We start from the raw sequence: 17,089 nt of genomic DNA on the forward strand, positions 1-17,089 counted from the left end.
TATATATATATATATATATATATAACACAATCAAATAGAAGAATATAATATGGAAATTCTAAAATCAAAGAAAAATAATGACTAATATCTAATTACAATAAGATAATAACTTCATGTAAAAATTATTACAATACATAAATTTCTCTCATATTTTTCATGCCTTCTAATATATCCACATTTTCTAATGTAAATATTTGAGTCATATCACAACACTTTAACACAAGAATATAAGAGAAAAGAAAAAATCATATAAGTGTTTTTAACTAGTACAAATTGAGTTTCCTCTTCCTTTATGATTCCAAACAATTTGCAACTATTTCAACAAATAAAATTTTCAAACAACTCTAACAATCTACACCTTGATTAAAAATTATATATTTTCATTTTCTTTTATCTACACTGACAATCATAGTTCAAAAGAACTATCATACTCCACCATAAAAAAAAATTATTTCACTTGAAGGTAAATCACTCTAAAAATTTCTTCTCCATACTAAAAATCATGCTGAAAAATATAGTGCAATTTTCATGTTAATTTTTTTCGTGAAGTTCTTCACCAACAAACATAATTTAACAACACACCTTGTATCAATGTCAACCGATGCATTCGTGTTAGTCAACACCTTGTATAATCCAAATTGTATCAACACACTATTGACATGAATTTTATCCAAGGGAAAATTGATTCTTCCATCAATTTTCTCTATTCCAAACTTTACATCAAAATTTGACATAATGTAAATGTGCATTTGATAGGTTTCTAGAAAAGAGAGGTGAACCACAAAATACTACTTAACAACCAAGTCTTTTTAAGTGAGAACCTTTCCAAACAACAACTTTTCCGAACAACAACCTTTCCAAACAACACTTAAATAGTACAACCTTTTTTTGTTTTTTTGTTTTTTTTAATGTAAAAGATTAGACAAAGTTGCAATCACAATATACTAAGAACTATATTTCTCTAGACCAAACAAAAAACTATAATACCAAAATGCTAGAAAAAATAAACATATAGAAAAATTTAAATGACAACATTCTCTCCAAGGTCGTCCATGAAACTTAATCACTTTTGTATATCCAATATTTAGCTCATTCGTAATCAATTATGAACTAACTGAGCAATTATGGAAGTAAATTACTTTAATAGTGATCAACAATGTAAGATAATAACCAATAATGATATAGTTTTATTTGGTATCACCGACAATCATGAATAAGATTTTTTTTTTAAATTATTATCTTAATCTCATAAAATGAGTAAAAATAAATGAAAGATAATTGATGAATATAATTCAAAATTTAGATTATATAGAACTACTTTTTTTAACCTCACTTTTATTTATATTATGAGATAAAAATAGTAATTAGTGGAGAAAAAATCACGTCACCTATTTATGGTGCACGCAGAGTAGGTAAATAAGAGGACTTACATTAAAACTAAATATGTTGCTTTAGTCTATGAGTTTCTATTTACTGACTTATTTACAAATCCATATTTTCATGTTAATAAGCTAAAGAGACAGAGTTCGAATTTTGTACAAGATAATTCTAAAATGACAATTAACTTTATTCATTAATGATGATTTTTCTTCTGACATTTTTTATTTAAATTACACGCTAGCTAGTACTCCACTGTAAATGCTTCCTTAAAATTCTTTAATCGTTCTATATGAGACTCGTGACTGACTTTTAAATTAGATTTTTTTTTCTTCATTATCTGTTTATTTTTTAAAATTAATATATTCAATTTTTTTTTTTTTTTACTTTTAAGAGGTTGTTGGTCGAAAAAATGATCATTTACATGGGATTTTTTTTTCTTATTTAAAAATTTATGTAATGAAGATGCGATTATATAGACATATTTTTTTTTACAAATGAAAAATATAACAAATTAATATATAAAATATAATAAAAATAATAAATAAATTATATTATATTATATTAAGAAATTCAATAAAATATTAAAATAAATAAAGAAATACATCAAATCTTAATTAATCATGTCTACCTAAATGCTACTCAGTCTCATATCTAAGAGGTCGCAAAACTTGTCTAGTTCTTCGAATGACTTGAAGTTGTTGTGGTTAATCCTCATTTTGATCGTGTCCTCATTATCATTTTCAATTATTGAATGTTTCTGCAATTTAAATCCTTGATAATTTGTGTGGATTATATACGCAATCAAAAATAGTATAAGTCAACTTAAAGAGTTGTTTAATGAGTTCTAAACAAATTATAGGAAATCTCGTATTCTAATGAGTAACTGGGGATTTATATTTCTAGCATTGACAAAATGTAATACTGAGTCGGTAATTCTACACACATATGTACATGTGGTGGTGGTGAACCATAAAATAGAACTTGTGTTGGGGTTTGTAGGTGTGATGGTAGTAGAACATAATATGAAATGTATGGTTCGGTATCTATGTGAGACAATGATGACGACAATTCTGCAGTTTTGGTGCATGATTTGTTCTTGGGGGTTGAGTGGAGTTTAAGTGGACATGAGGATATGCTCGCAGATGTAAACGTAGATCACACATATATTGTTCGACATAAATAAACAATTTGATGTGTTGTCAAAACCAATTCATATATTTTGTATTATGGTGTAAAACATCTTCTACACCTTGCAATACGTGATTCTCAAAGCTCGTTCTAATGTTTAATCTCTACCTTTCAAACTGAGTCCCAATTAACATCAATATTACGTCTCATGTCGATTTCATGATAGGTTTTCATGTCATATGATGGTTGTCATATTTGTTGATTGAAGCTACGTTACCATATTTATATGACGTTTTTCAACAATATGAGAACAATGTAGATATATCAATGCAATTCATTTGTTGATGGAAGCCAAACTAAAATGTGTCTATTTCCTTATCTATATTTTTTCCTCAATTAGTTGTATTTTGTTGAATTTTTTAATATAATTTAGTTTATTTTTATATTAATTTATTATATTTTTTATTTGTTAAAAAAATATATGTTTAAATGAGGATGCAACCTCTTAAAGAAGAAGAAAAAAATCATTTATTACATTCTCAAAATACGACTAACCAATATCATCAATTTTTTTTTACGTTTCATGTTCTTAATTTGAAGATGCGTCGTAAAACATTTTAGTATGTTTTTTTTAAAGTAGAATATATATATATTTTTTAAATTATAAAGAAAAAAAATCCAACCTAAAAATTAAACGCTAAAAGTTCCTGGAATTTGTCCCAAAAAAAGATCCAATAATTTTACAATTTCTAGTCAAAGTATGACAGCATGGAAGACATTAAATCATCTAATCACTTGGAGCATGGAAGTCTGGAACAATGACCAGCGTTCAAAATTGATTTGAAAGTCTTGAATTGAATGTGTCTTTGGACAAAGTATATACTACAAAATAGCAAACCTTTTACATGATAATTAGACAATTTAATTTGTAAAAGATTTTACTTTTTATGTTAATTTTATTTTGATAAAAAGTTCTTAAAATGAATAATTGTCATGAAGAAAAAATGAAAAATTAGTTAATAAATATATATATTTTTGAAAATGATAAAAAAATTATTTTATATTTAATTGTTTTATAAAATGTAGATAATTATTTCCTTAGAAAATCTTTTACTTCATTTGAGGTAGTTTATTTTATACATATATTTTCTATTTTTATTTTTTAAATTTGTATTAATTTTATTTTCTAATAAGAACATGAAATATTTTTAAAAGAAATATAAAAAGTTATATTTATAAAAATAATAAAATGTCAAAAAAATTATTTAATTATTTTTAAAAATACATATTCTTTAACCATCTTCTCTCCCCTATAATTATAAAATATTTCTGTTTATTCTTTTTGTTGTTTTCTTTTTAGATAACGGAAAATACATTATATGTATCAAATAAGATCTTCAACGAGATTAATGACACTTAAATGAGTCTAGATACTTTTATTTTACAAAATGTCTCTAAATACTTATGTTATCGTGTTACTCTCTTGATACTATTATAAATAAAAAAATCTCAAATATGGATCACTAATATAAACAAAAATTAATTTTTTTGAATTATTTAATATCATTATTTATTTATTAAAAATAACTAATAGAAATAGTTAAATAATTGACATCAACAAATTTCCATTAGTAATTTATATATATATATTACTCTTCCCGTTTGTCATTAAGGTGAAAAAAGTCATTGCGAAATTTTCATCGGTCGGTCAAAAGAGCTGAAAAAAAGAAGAAGAAGCATATGGGCGTTTGTATTATGTTGACTAATGAGATTAGATAAGAAGATAGAATCGGACCCCTCAAAACAAAAACTTCGTCAATCATTTCCATTTGTCTTAACTTCTTCTCTTTTATTCTTCTATCTTCTCCGTTTTCACTCTTTTGTCTCTTCTCTTCTTTCCGAATCCACTTTCCCCTCAATCAGGATCCGTCTTCTTAAATCAACATCTCTTTTATTTTTTATACGTACGTATATTTCTATATGCTAATATGTTTATTTCGTTAATTAGGTTATATTCTTATAATCATTGTAGACAATTTTTTTCGTTAATTTTGTTTTGTTGCTTTTCAATTGTGGAATGTCTGACTTAATCTCCATTTTAGACTTTAGTATTAAATTAACAAATTTTCTATTTGTTATGTGCAGATTTTGTTGCTAAAATAAAAGTGGTGCTCAATTCAATAAAAGTGGTGCTAAATTCAATAGCTAATTTGTTCTTTAGGGTTCTACTTCTATTTTCATCTATATACTAACCTATTATTTGAGGTAGTTGATTGAATTGAAGCTGCAACAAAATCTTTTTGATCTACTTTGCTTCTGGTGATGGCATCAGCGGGTGTAGCACCTGCTTCTGGGTTAATAGATGTAAATACAAGTTCAGTTGTTGCTGCTGATAGGTTACCTGATGAAATTCATGGCATGAAAATTAAGGATGACAAGGTAAATATAAATCATTGAAAAATATCTATTTGGAATTGATTCAACGAGAAAAGTTGATCGCAATGAATAAATGGTACTATTTGTATAATGATCATAATCAAGCTAACAAATCTCAACTAATTTGTAACTAATCCTAACCAACTTAACAAACTCCAACTTCCTATAACCAACTCCTAACATTATCTAACACTATACACTCTATTGAGCAACTTCGTGGTAAATATTTAGTCTGCTTTGTGTTGAAAGTTGTTAAACATAATACAGGAAATGGAAGCAAATGTGGTTGATGGAAATAGTACCGAAGCAGGACATGTAATTGTAACTATCATTGGGGGTAAAAATGGCCAGCCAAAGCAGGTCAGCTTCTGCTATTTTATTTGTTGCACTGACTATTGGATCGTATTTTCGTATTCGCTCAGTCATTTCTGTGTTTTTTTATGTTGTGACAACTTTATGATCTTAGACAATAAGCTACATGGCTGAGCGTGCTGTTGGACATGGATCATTTGGTGTCGTTTTCCAGGTTCGTCTCTTTTATATTCTCTAATTTGCCGCTTTTAATTGGATACAGTTTGCAGTAAACTGATGTTTATTGTGCAGGCAAAATGCTTGGAGACAGGTGAAACTGTGGCTATCAAGAAGGTTCTTCAAGACAAGAGGTACAAGAACCGGGAATTGCAAACAATGCGCCTTCTGGATCACCCCAATGTTGTTACTTTGAAGCATTGTTTCTTTTCAACAACCGAAAAAGATGAGCTCTACCTTAACTTGGTACTTGAGTATGTTCCTGAGACTGTCTATCGGGTGATCAGACACTACAGCAAAATGAATCAGAGGATGCCATTGATATATGTAAAACTTTATTTTTACCAGGTATATTTCTATGTAGTACTTCATAAAATTCTATTCTTCTTGTAAATTCTAGATATGTTATAGTATCTACTGTGCATACCACATTGTTGGTTGTCATTCCTTCTATTTCTTATTTTGTAGATATGTAGAGCACTAGCTTATATTCATAACTGTGTTGGAGTGTCTCATAGGGACATAAAACCTCAAAATTTACTGGTATGTTTGGTAACTTGTTTCTTTAATGTCTTAGTATTTTTATGTTGATCTGCATCGGGCAACTTAAATCATCGTATGGAGTAGTTCTAGTTGTGCTTCTGGATGTATTTTTCCTTCTTTTATATGACTACTTTAATTTCATATCCGATAGAGTAGTTTATGCATATCTCATTTCAATGTTATCTGATAACAGGTCAATCCTCACACCCACCAGCTGAAGCTTTGTGACTTTGGGAGTGCAAAAGTCCTGGTTTGTTTATCCTAACCCTGGAAAACCTGTTGCCTGTTTTTACTGTCTATCTGATGTATTATCATGAATAAATTATGTGTATGTTTGACAGGTCAAAGGTGAACCAAACATATCGTACATCTGTTCTAGGTATTATAGAGCTCCTGAGCTTATATTTGGGGCAACCGAGTACACCACAGCCATTGACATTTGGTCAGCTGGCTGTGTACTTGGAGAACTATTGCTTGGCCAGGTATCTACCTGTGGAGTATGTTTGATTAGGATTTATTTAGAATTCATATATCTCTATAGAAACTAAGAATCAATTCATATTCTTGTCAGCCTCTATTTCCTGGTGCGAGTGGAGTAGATCAGCTGGTTGAAATTATCAAGGTGAGATGAAGTCTAAAATATTTTACTTCATAAAATCCAGGCTTTCTGTTTACTGTGATTTTTTTCTCGTTGCATGATGATACTTGCTTTGAATAATTGCCACTTGAATGTATGTAACTAGCTTGTAGAAATCCTTAACAATTAGTCCTCTTCTTTTGCGCTGTTCAATGCCATTCTATCTTTCATCACTTCTTAAGATTTTTGGGATTCACATGCAGGTTTTAGGTACCCCAACAAGAGAAGAAATAAAGTGTATGAATCCTAACTACACCGAGTTCAAATTCCCACAAATCAAAGCACATCCATGGCATAAGGTATTGTAAATATTATTTTTGCCCGTCCATTTATACATGTTATTTTGTAGTGCTGCTCATATATATATGAATCTTCATCACCAGATCTTTCGTAAGCGTATGCCACCAGAAGCTGTGGATCTCGTCTCAAGACTACTGCAATACTCTCCTAATCTTCGAAGCACAGCTGTGAGTATATAATTTTATCAAGATATGTGGAAGCTTTAACGACCGTTTTAATCTCGTTGAATAGCATGGACTGTCAAGTTATGTTCAGTCATTTTATGGCTTCTGTTCATGGTGTTAATTTCCAATGATATGTGACGTACTTCTTGGTCTGTGGCATGACAAAATTCATGTGATTTCTATCAATATTTTCCCCATTTTAGAACATAAATCTTCTCTTTTAGTTTTATTTTCTTCTTTAAATGCCTACATGTGCATCCAATGCAAATATATTATGGCTTTGAAAATTCCTTCTCTTTACTGATTGAAGATTCATATAATATATTCCTACAATTATTTCCAATATAGCATTATATAAATTATTAATTATATTGTTCTATCCCTTGTTCAATGTAGTTGGAGGCCCTGGTTCATCCATTCTTAGATGAATTGCGTGATCCAAATACCCGCTTACCAAATGGGCGTCATCTTCCACCTTTATTTAACTTCAAAGCAAATGGTGAGATCTAGTTTTCATCCGAGTATTACGTTATTATATATATATATCCTTGTATCAAATCAGTCGTTAATTGTGGTGTTATTGGTGATCTGACACAGAGCTTAAAGGAGTCTCTGCTGAAATGCTGGTGAAGCTGATTCCCTTGCATGCAAGAAAGCAGTGTGCCTTGTTTGTGTCATAGACTTAGAATGTTGGTTTATGTAAATATTATCTAATCCCTGTCTGTAGAAGTGTATCTAGTTTGTTTCAGGTTGTTAATAGTTTTCCCCCTTTGTAATTTGTTCTATTAATTTGTTTGTACGGTTTTACTCCAAGAAAACAACATCAACTTCCAATTTGTTATTTTTGTCACTGCCTGTAGAAAGCTGTTTGAGAAGCTTCTAGTTGATGTCTCTATACGATTTAATTGTTTTCCTTATCTTCAACTTTTCAAGGATTGTATTAACTATTAACTAGATCACCATCACAATGTAACCTAGGTAGGGGGTGTTTTAAAGCTTGCTTGGTATTCGCTCCCTTAATAATGAGAAGTTTGACTTCTAAGATTGTCTTGCTTTAAAGGAATTATTGTTCATTTCCACCATAATATATTGTTGCACGTAAAGATTGTGATTCTTCAAAACAAAAAAGTGGGTGGTAGGAGGCTTGCAATGTCAATTCGCTAGCTTACGGTGGATAAATTTGTAGTACCAAAAATACAATTGTTTGATAATCTTGTCACTATAGCTTAAAGTGGCTTTCGATCTCACTTTTATTTTAGTGGTAAATTTTCTACACAAATTGGTTGGGTTGATTTGGTCAAACCTATTACTTGGTCCAATCAAATTTTATTGATTTGAATTGGGTAAAAAAATTGTGTTTTCTGTCGAACTCAAATCAACCCAACTAAGTGATGAACGTGTTGATTCACATAGGGCCATTGGGTTATGAGACACAATTATTTTTTAAAAAAAAAAATCCAAAAAGTTATATAATTAAATTTCATTCTAATTTATGAAAATTATAACATTTAGACTAAATTCTATATTTTAAAATTTTAACACTTGTACATCAATACGTGAAAGTTTTAAACTACATTAATAACAATAAAAAATTCATAATTTTTGGAGGATTGAATTCATAATTGAAATCATTAAAGTTGAACCTTTTATCAGAACCACATCAATTCAGGTTTGATCGGATTGGACCAGAACTTGAATTAGTTTAGATTAAAAAAAAAATTGAATTAGTTTAGATCTGACCACTTAAATCCGTGAACACAATTATTCAAATTTGTCACTTTTATTATATAGTCAAATATTTCAACCATGTGTTTTATTGCAAAAATTATTCTAGAATATTTTTTCTCTTTTTCAAAAGTAAACTATCTCAGATTGTCATATTTAATTTGATTATTTTATGCTTTACCTTTTTTTCTCCAAGAGTGTAAAGATGAACAGAAAAATCCTGAGTATAGCACTTACGAAGACTCAACCATGAAGTTGATATATTAAAAGCAAGTTGCCAACATGATAATTGATTAATGGTCAGGCATATTAATAATACTGGACATGAGGGATGTATTAATAAAAATTCAATTTTGATTTTTTATCAGCAATTATAATCGTAAAGTTGAGTTAGACTTACAACTACAAGTTGATTTAGAGTTTACAGAATTATAAGTTTATCAATTGGAGTGTTGAGTTAGGCTTAAAATTAAGCTGCTACCTTTTGCATGTTAAATGTTACTCCTAGACATGTAGCTTGCGCTTTATAAGGGAATTTTCGGTCCACTGAATGTGTCGTGTTATGCAAAATTAGCCATTCCCTGAAAAAGAAAACCGAAAGTAAAAGAAATTGATAACTGTTACAGCATCTATGGTGCTGAATAATTGAAATCAAAGGATTTTGAAGAGACAAGTGAGACAAATTAAAATGTTAATTAACCAAACAAAGCCTGACCAGATATAGTGGTTTATAAATTTGGGCGGCGATGTAAGTATAGTGGTGTTGTGACTGTGAGTGGAAGCAAAGCAAGATGCATCAATTCTCAATTCTCAACTTTGGAGTGGATGGACGGTTAAAGATACATGTAAGATAATACTATTCTATACAATAAATCACTAATCAATATTTAATTACTATATCCACTTTAAAAGACTGCATTTGTTTTTTAAACACATATATTTACTTCATGCAACTTGATATTATTACTTTTATTACTCCTGTCATGTACCATTCGTTTCTTTAACCTTGCTTTACCTCTGGAATTAATTGGTGCCTTATTTTAACGTGAAGGTGAAGTGGTGAACATTACCTTGTTAATTAACATTACATATGCTGACCGATATGTGTTTCATATATAGTGACTATATATTAAAAATTTATGTGATTCACATATTTTGTTAACTTCATAAGCTTATAAGGACCTAGTCGGCGAAGTACTGTGACCTAGATCTGAGGTGTTTACTGAGTGAATGAATGATTTTGAGGTCGAATACTCTCCTATTTATAGATCTTGTGGGCTTTGGTTTCGATGATAACTCGTCACTATCTATCTTAAGGGAGATGACGTTATTTTTATATTTTCTCCTACGTTTCCTATGACTTGACCGAATCAAGAGACATGTGCTTGACATGATCTCTTAGTCAAATTTCGGACTATAAATAATTGTGATTGAGTTTTGGACTCATTGTGATTTTTATCCAGACATATATGTAAGTTAAAATTATAATTTTCGTACTTTAGAGTTTTAAGAAAAATATTAAATATTAATTTATCATCGATGAAATAAATATAATACTTCATTTTTGTTTCATTAACACATTATCCTTAACAAATCTATAGTTATAGTTGGGACAGAAGAAAAATAATTATATTATTATTATTATAGTTATGGGAAGAACATGATAGGTTTGTCCACTACCCAACCTGACTTGTGGTTATTCCGTTTTGCTCTTTTCAAAATTGCCAAATGCAGACTCCACATTCTCAAAAGCAAGGCCAATGCCACATAAAGCCATTAAAAAAAATAATACTATATGGTAGTAATTAATATGCATATGAAAAAACTTACCACATTGTCCACTACCAACTTGTTATTATATATAGTAACCAAACCTTTCTTATTTTTGCATGCATTCCAACTTCAATACCCCAACTCAATTAAACTTGTTGCAACTTGTGTTCTAGTGCTCTTACTAGTCACTTTAACAAAGAAAGTAGCACTATTTGTTTCTTTCAACTTCCTCAAATTCAGGGTACTTATTTCAGCCTTTATTCCTTTCATAAAAAACCAATCGGTATCTCAAGTTTCTTAAATTTTTAGTAGAATTATCCTCTTTCTTATTTTAGTCTCAAGTAGTAGAGAAACTATTCAAAATGAGGCACTCTTTTATTTTATCACTATCATTCTCTATATATTTTCTAACTTTATTTCTTTCAATAGAAGCTAGACACCATTTCCATACAAAACACAAACACTACTCACATTTTCATAATAATTCATCTGAATTTTCACTTCCTCCTTCTTCACTACCTTCACCTTCTAGTTCTAGTGTTCCTGAAGAAGCTCCTAGCCCTGCCCCTGCCAGTGACCACGAGAGTTACAAAAATGCATCCGGCTTATTCGATGTTCGAACATTCGGCGCAATTGGAGATGGAATAACTGATGATACAGAATCAATCAAAATGGCATGGGACACTGCTTGTCAAAGTGAATTAGCACTTAATGTTATCTTTGTTCCTCATGGTTTTTCCTTCATTGTTCAATCTACTATCTTTACAGGTCCTTGTAAAGGTGGCTTAGTATTAAAGGTAATGTACTTACTCTTTATTATGCAACTTTTGAGTCTTTAGTCACATACCCCTCTATCTCATTATAATTGTCGCGTTTGAAATATTTTTTGTCTCAAATTATTTGTCATTTTAAAAACCAAAACAATATTTATTAACTTTTTCCAAAAATACCCTCATTTTATTAAATAGTCCGCTTAATTATTCCACTACTATTAGTTTTAACCACTCTAATTAATACGAGTATTTTAAGCTATTCACATTATTTTAGCATAGAAATTAACATAACTGTACGTGGAGAAGGTTGATGGCACTCTTATGACACCTGATGGACCTGAATCATGGCCAAAAAACAACAGTAGGCGTCAATGGTTAGTTTTTTATAGAGTCAATGGAATGTCACTTGAAGGAAGTGGTTCAATTGATGGCAGAGGACAAAAATGGTGGGACCTTCCTTGTAAGCCTCATAAGGTATTGATATAATTTCAAAGTTGAAGGAAAATTTTATTAAATTTTGATGATTCAAACAAATAGTAACTAATCCCTTGCTAACAATAATTGTCATAGGGACCTAATGGAACAACATTACCAGGACCATGTGACAGCCCAATTGTAAGTTTTCAAAACCTTAATAATATATTTTATACATTTTCTGTTTGTGTAACTGCATTATGATTGAAATTAAATTATTTGTTTCAGGCCATAAGGTTTTTCATGAGTTCAAACTTGAGTGTACAAGGACTTAGGATAAAAAACAGTCCACAATTCCATTTCAGATTTGATGGCTGCCAAAGTGTACATGTTGAATCAATCTTCATAACAGCTCCAGCATTAAGCCCCAACACTGATGGAATACACATTGAAAATACCAATGATGTGAAAATATATAATTCTATCATTTCCAATGGTTAGTTGCTTATTCTAATCAATCCCCTATCTCCTTTTATCTCTTGCAGCATCACAAGGCATTAACAATATTTCTTTTGTGAATTTTCTTTTATAGGTGATGACTGCGTATCCATTGGGTCTGGTTGCTATGATGTTGATATAAAAAACATCACATGTGGACCAGGTCATGGGATTAGGTAATTTATTATTTGTTTTCATAAAAGGTTACATTCAATATATAATAAGGTTTAGAGTTTAATTTTTACAGTAAATTTTTATAATGTCAGCACATTACATGTTCACGGTCAAATGTTTTTAATGATCTGAAAATTACGAGTGATTTGACAGTATAATTTTGTTTACACTGAGTGTATATATGAATTAAATTCTTAAGGTTTATTATATATTGTAGTGGTTTATTATTTGAACTTGATGTTTTTTGTTATTCAGCATTGGTAGTTTGGGAAACCACAACTCTAGAGCATGTGTATCAAACATTACAGTGAGGGATTCAGTTATAAAAGTATCAGATAATGGTGTTAGAATTAAGACATGGCAAGGTGGATCAGGATCAGTATCAGGAGTAACATTCAGTAATATTCACATGGACAATGTAAAAAATCCAATTATAATTGACCAATTTTACTGCCTCAGTAAAGAATGCAGCAACAAAACCTCTGCAGTTTTTGTATCAGATATAGTTTACACAAATATAAAGGGAACTTATGATATAAGACACCCTCCTATGCATTTTGCATGCAGTGACTCTGTCCCTTGCACAAACTTGACTCTCTCAGATATTGAGCTTCTTCCTTCTCAAGGAGATATAGTGAATGATCCTTTTTGTTGGAATGCTTATGGAAATTCAGAGGCACTAACCATTCCTCCAGTTTTTTGCTTGCTTGATGGAATTCCTCAGTCTATTTCAGACAATGACATTGATCATTGCTGACCCTTTAAATTATGTTAAGTAAAAATGTGTTTGTGTATATAATTACAAAAGAAGTAATTAAGGAATATGTATGTTATATATAGTATGGTCATGAGTATTTGGGTGTCATTGTTGAGGAGTTGTGTTTTAGATGCTCCTTCATAATTGTTAACTATGTTTTGTATATTTTCAATTTGAAATAGAAGTTTGGACTTGTTAGCTTGAATTAACTTGTGATACATTTGTTCGGGAATTTGAGGAACGCGGAATCGTCAACGGACCAAATGTTTCAAGACCACAAGAGAATTTGATATTACATATCTATATCTAATATTTAACTGATTCATAGTCAATATGAGACTAACCACTCATATGGATTCGAATATACCATTTTGTCAATTACTCTGCCGCGAAAGCAAACACAGCTTGATTTTGCAAAAACTATAATATATGCAGTACATAAATCTGTTTTTAAGGGAGATTAAGGTGATGACAGAAATGTGTACAAACAAACCCAAACAATGTAAACATATGGGGAATCTATAAAGCAACACAAAAAGGGAATGATGATTGTATAATTATCGGTGAGCGTGAGTGATTTCAAGAGAATTTGTGATCTAATTGGATTCTGAAGTGGAATAAGTGACAAATTGCCTTTTTTTTTAAAATTTAAAAAAAAAAAAAAAGTTGCATGCGCAGAATGTTTATATTCGAGAAGGGAAGGTATTTGTTGCATTAATTAAGTAAGAAAAAGTAACAGTCGGTGCACGGGCTAAATCCAATTGCTACCCACCAAGGCACACTTCGAAGCTTAATTTCTAAAGGTTATTATTGTCACTACCGCAAAATGCAAAACACGAAACATAGGGTTGGAAACAAAATTACTATTCACTTGCTACATTGGGATTTATGGAATCATTTACTGCTCCACTTCACCTTCTTCAAGTCGATCGTGTAATTATTTGCCAGCACAATGATGGATCCCTTCTTCCAAATCTACTCCACTTTCATTATTCATATCATTCTATTTAGACTGAATCAATTTTATTTAAACTTTATTTCCTACTCCAACTAATTCTAACACTAAAATATAAATCATACAAAGGTATACTCTTATGTTATTTTAACGGGCAGGAATTTGTGATTTTAAAAGCTTTTTTTTGTCTAGGTTTATGCGTCTAATGCTCCTCGCATTAATGAGATGCCATGCCAATCCTCAATCTTTAATTGGGGTAAAGTGTAATATAGATGGTACTACTAAGTGTTCTTCATGCGTTTCGGAGGGATGGAAATACTAATTTTTTAAGTGGATTTATGGTCAATTTGTCAATCACTACTGATTTTCAAGCTGAGCTCCATGGATGATAAATGCTACTGAAATAGCTTATTAGAAGAATTGTAGTATGCTTTGGTTAGAGACCGTTTCTCAACTAGTTACTATGGTTTTCAAAAGATTTAGTATTGTTCCTTCACACCTAAGTAATATATGGTTGAATTGTATCAAGTTTAGAAGAACATCCATTTTTACATTTCTTATAAACTATAATGTGCAGACAAAATTGCTACTATAGGCCTTAGAATGACTTGATTCGAATCACTTTTACTCCACTCCATTGTGCATTTTACATTCTTTTAATCGTAATATATCAAGATTTACTAAATTCAGATTTTGTTGATGTTGATCTTTGTCAATGGTTCTTTTTCTTGTTGTTTGCTCCATACCTTTTTTCCGTTTTATTCCTTTGGGTTTCTTGACAAAGTTTTTAGTGAGGTAGATGTTGAATTTGTTATTATGACATGGTTTTGATTTAGTCCTCCAAACTATTGTGTATCTTTCTTTTTAATTTAATAATATTTCTAAAGTGCACTAAAATGATATGTGACAATCAAGGGATGTTAACCTAGTTAAAATGTCTTAGTTTGTCGCATGATTTTTCACTATTTAACACAAAACTAAATAGATATTCGTGTTGTTGTGTTAAAAATTTGGAGACCAAATAATTTGAAGAAGTCTCATATCATTATAGAATATAATAATATAAAATTAATGGTGGGATCTATTTAGTAGTCAATAATAATAATATTATAATCAATTTAAAAAATAAGAAATATTTTAATTGAGTGATGTGTGCACACATAACTCATTTAATTACTCAAATGAGAGAAATACTCACTAAGAAAATAGAATATTCTCATACTCTTTAAAAAAAAAAGATATAGATATTGACTTATTAAATGGTTAACATTATTCTTATGGCTAATATTTTTTTTCTTATAAGTAAAAGGAACAGAGTTATAAATATTAGTCTCAGAAAGACTATTCTATAGTTGTAAATGACTTCAAATGAGTTATATGTTCAAGATTTAATTTATATGTTATTAACATTTTGTCCTATTAGTTATTGACATTTGTCTATTTTTTTTAAAAATAGTTTGATTTTGTGGAAAAAGTATGGACTATGGATAATGTGCGACTTGTGGATTGGTGACGATATACGTGGTATAGCACTTATGTTTTATTTGTTTTTTGGCAGTTAAGGATAAAGTGAAAGGGCATATGTAGCTCCTATATAAATTGGTACAATATTATTAAGGGAAGAGAGAAGAGGGTGTCGCGTGAATATGGGCGCGGAAGGCTGTCCAAAGCTAACAAAAAAAAAAGGTAGCCACTCAAAAGGGCATCTCATTCTCATCTACCCACTACTACGAGTATTGTATGTCTGTCCCTGCCCTGTATACTAATACTATATACTTTATTTCTAATGAGTAATAAAAACATCTGAGAAAAGTAAAATTAAATAGCACTCTTTTTTATCTATTATGATGCTCGAAGAGACTTGCTTATGAGGAAGGAGATAAAGCAAATGTTTCATACACAATTTTATTACTATTTACACTTTTATCAATTTCTCTTTTGACTATCTACATGCCTCAAAATGAACATAGAGCAGAGTCTGGCCACTAGGAATGTGTGGATCCCTTTATGCAAGCAAGTTGTAATTAAAAAAGGAAAATGTTTGGTGTATATCTAAAACACCCCAATACGGCAGGTAGGTGAGAAAGAAATAGAAAAAATAATGTGATTTTTGGTAAAATTTAATTACCTTTCAATTCAGTTTTAGATTTACTAGAGTACATTTACTTAAATTAAATTATTAATATAAAACAAATTTCACACGAAATCTGAAAGTTACTTGTTAGATTGATAAAAGAAAAAGCGCTTTGAAAGCCAATTTTAGTTTTGTTGACGTTATTGGGAAGTATATTAAATTTTATATTTATTTTAACTTCTATCGGTAACCGCCATTTTATGCAAGAGTTTTTTTTTTACAAGAGTGAAAGTGAAGTGGGTTAAATTCAAGTAAATTTTAACAAATTGTGATTTGAGACAATAAAATTATGAAATAAGACAAACAAAAAATTATGAGATACTATTAAAAAAAATTAATTGTAATTTTAATCTATTTATTTTTATCAATTCACTAAATTGATATTTTTATTTAAAAGCCGACAGTTTTGTTCTCTCGTTTAAATTTTTAAACTAAAAAATATTTTTTTTGTATATTTTAAATAATGTGGTATACGATGTCATGATATAGAATAATTTAGATACATTAATTATTCATTTGTAAATAATTAAACTACAAAAATAAAAAATAAAATCGAAGTTAAAAGATAAGTTTTATAGAGTTTTATTGTGATTTTATTAGTGTTAATCGTTCTACATCTTTATATCACATGTCAAATCATTTAAATCATGTAATATAACACCGCTATGTTTTAGTTAAAAAATTAGAATGAGAAACTAAAACCGTCGTATTTTTAAATAAGCGACGGATTTCATCCGTTAGTAAAAAATATGAGGTTAGAATTCCAATTA

General features: G+C 29.7%; 2 protein-coding genes across 3 annotated transcripts; both read left to right on the top strand.

The window, feature by feature from the left end:
- Positions 1-4,309: 4,309 nt before the first annotated feature.
- LOC101494149 (glycogen synthase kinase-3 homolog MsK-2) lies at positions 4,310-8,033 on the top strand. Of its 2 annotated transcripts, XM_004495821.4 has the most exons (13): positions 4,310-4,472; positions 4,654-4,947; positions 5,212-5,304; positions 5,411-5,470; positions 5,548-5,820; positions 5,941-6,015; positions 6,209-6,265; positions 6,357-6,497; positions 6,587-6,637; positions 6,856-6,951; positions 7,036-7,119; positions 7,513-7,615; positions 7,714-8,033. In XM_004495821.4, exons 2-13 carry the CDS (start codon positions 4,831-4,833, stop codon positions 7,794-7,796), a joined length of 1,233 nt encoding a protein of 410 aa, XP_004495878.1. In that variant the 5' UTR covers positions 4,310-4,472; positions 4,654-4,830; the 3' UTR covers positions 7,797-8,033. The 2 variants fall into 2 exon arrangements, with proteins under 2 accessions (XP_004495878.1, XP_073223610.1); XM_073367509.1 differs by lacking the exons at positions 4,310-4,472; positions 5,941-6,015 and having other exon boundaries at positions 4,686-4,947.
- A 2,689-nt stretch (positions 8,034-10,722) lies between these two features.
- On the top strand, positions 10,723-13,435 carry LOC101494776 (polygalacturonase At1g48100). Its single transcript, XM_004495823.4, has 6 exons — positions 10,723-11,411; positions 11,694-11,861; positions 11,958-12,002; positions 12,090-12,297; positions 12,394-12,475; positions 12,729-13,435. Exons 1-6 carry the CDS (start codon positions 10,977-10,979, stop codon positions 13,228-13,230), a joined length of 1,440 nt encoding a protein of 479 aa, XP_004495880.1. The 5' UTR covers positions 10,723-10,976; the 3' UTR covers positions 13,231-13,435.
- The last annotated feature ends 3,654 nt before the right edge of the window (positions 13,436-17,089 follow it).

Source organism: Cicer arietinum, chromosome 4 (assembly GCF_000331145.2).
Source record: "Cicer arietinum cultivar CDC Frontier isolate Library 1 chromosome 4, Cicar.CDCFrontier_v2.0, whole genome shotgun sequence".
NCBI lineage: Eukaryota > Viridiplantae > Streptophyta > Magnoliopsida > Fabales > Fabaceae > Cicer > Cicer arietinum.